The sequence below is a fragment of the Austrofundulus limnaeus genome, unplaced genomic scaffold (assembly GCF_001266775.1).
Source record: "Austrofundulus limnaeus strain Quisiro unplaced genomic scaffold, Austrofundulus_limnaeus-1.0 Scaffold41, whole genome shotgun sequence".
NCBI classification, from domain to species: domain Eukaryota; kingdom Metazoa; phylum Chordata; class Actinopteri; order Cyprinodontiformes; family Rivulidae; genus Austrofundulus; species Austrofundulus limnaeus.
The window spans coordinates 1,249,013-1,250,551 of NW_013952443.1; the positions used below are offsets into that span (position 1 = coordinate 1,249,013).

Genomic DNA, 1,539 nt, shown 5'->3' on the forward strand with positions numbered 1-1,539 from the left:
ATAATAATAATAATAATAATAATAATAATAATAATTTGAAGTTGCATTTCATGGCACTCAGGGACACTGTTCAATAAAATATAACATAAATTCCTTCAATATTGCTTCTGTTTTTTACTCTGTCATGTCTTTAAGAAACTGATGTGTGTCCTACATGTGAACAGCACATGTGACAGGTGACCCTGGAAAAAGAACTAGTTAAAGCAGCTCACCTGTGTCTCCCCAAAGCCACTGTTGTCCCTCAGAGGTGGAAGGGTAGCATTTTTCTTCTGAGTAACCCCAGTATCACAAAGAAAGGAAATATCCCTGCATGGACAAAAGACATAAAGAAAATCCAGTTTATCGGGTGATTGTCAAGAAAAACATAATATTTTTGACATATATTTCAAATTTCCAATATTTTAGCCAATTACTTTTAAAATCATCAGTGATGTGAATTTACACACATCATGATAAAAACACATCTAATAAGTTTATCAATTGCTCATTTCTCCAGAAAACAGAACACATGTTGTCAAATAGTTCATATGGCCAGCTGACCTGCCAGCTCCCATCAGGGAAGTTGGTTGCTCCAGAAAGTATTTATATTTATTGCGACTAAACGAATGATGCCAGACTCCATCCGGACGTCTGAGTTTAAAGTCCTGCATTAAAAAACATGACACATAATCAAGTCTTTGCTGACAACTATACTCTGCTCATAAATCACTTTTTGTTGTGAACTGTTTTTAACTACTTTAGCTGAAATGAAGATTCCTGTTTTACTTAGAATTAATCGTTGTGTTCAGCTGCAAACAGGAGCAAAGTTGAGGGTTGACCATATGGCTGCCATGACTTGAAAACACATTTCATTCTGTTATTTTGTTAGAGTATAATTTCTGCCTTTTACCACCATTTCAACTTTCCTGGCTTTGTCAAGAATGGTGGTATCTTTTAGGATCAACTTTAGTTTGAAAGTACTGTGAGGATGAAAAAATTATTTCATATAAAAGGCAGTGACTTGTTTTTGTTTTGTCATCTTTACTTTGGTTGTTTGCAGTGGTGGGCACAGTTCCACTAAAGCACTAATAGGTGAATTAATTTCCTGATTAGTACTTTAGGGATTTTGCTAATTTTAACATTTATTAGTGGATTAGCACTTGCTAAATGTATAGGCTAAATTTAGAAGCACTAACTGAGGTCTATAAATGTTATTGATCAATGTTAATGTTAACAGCTGACGGTGAAAGCTGTCACACATTTTGTTCATAAGTGTCACTTATTCACCAGGTGACAATACAGCAGGTAAAATAAGTATTGAACAGGTCACCATTTTTCTCAGTAAATATATTGCTAGAGGTACTAATGACATGAAATTTTCACCAGATGTCGGTAACAACCCAAGTGATCCATACATACAAAGAAATCAAACCATAAATGTCCAGAAATGAAGTTATTTGTAATAATGTGGAATGGCACACACTTACTGGAATTTATCTAATACTTTGTACAAAAGCCTTTGTTGTCAATGACAGCTTCAAGACGCCTCCTGTATGGAGA

The 1,539-nt window shown here is 34.6% G+C and overlaps 1 protein-coding gene across 2 annotated transcripts in view; it reads right to left on the reverse strand.

Annotated features, from left to right (window-relative positions):
• The window catches only part of axdnd1 (axonemal dynein light chain domain containing 1), a 16,682-nt gene that overhangs the window by 12,845 nt on the left and 2,298 nt on the right, over window positions 1-1,539 (reverse strand). For both annotated transcript variants that reach the window (XM_014007304.1, XM_014007305.1), the window contains exons 3-4: window positions 541-644; window positions 213-306 (exon numbers count right to left, since the gene is read on the reverse strand). In XM_014007304.1, the coding sequence (XP_013862758.1) occupies window positions 213-306; window positions 541-644 (198 nt within the window). The remainder of the gene's footprint in view (window positions 1-212; window positions 307-540; window positions 645-1,539) is intronic.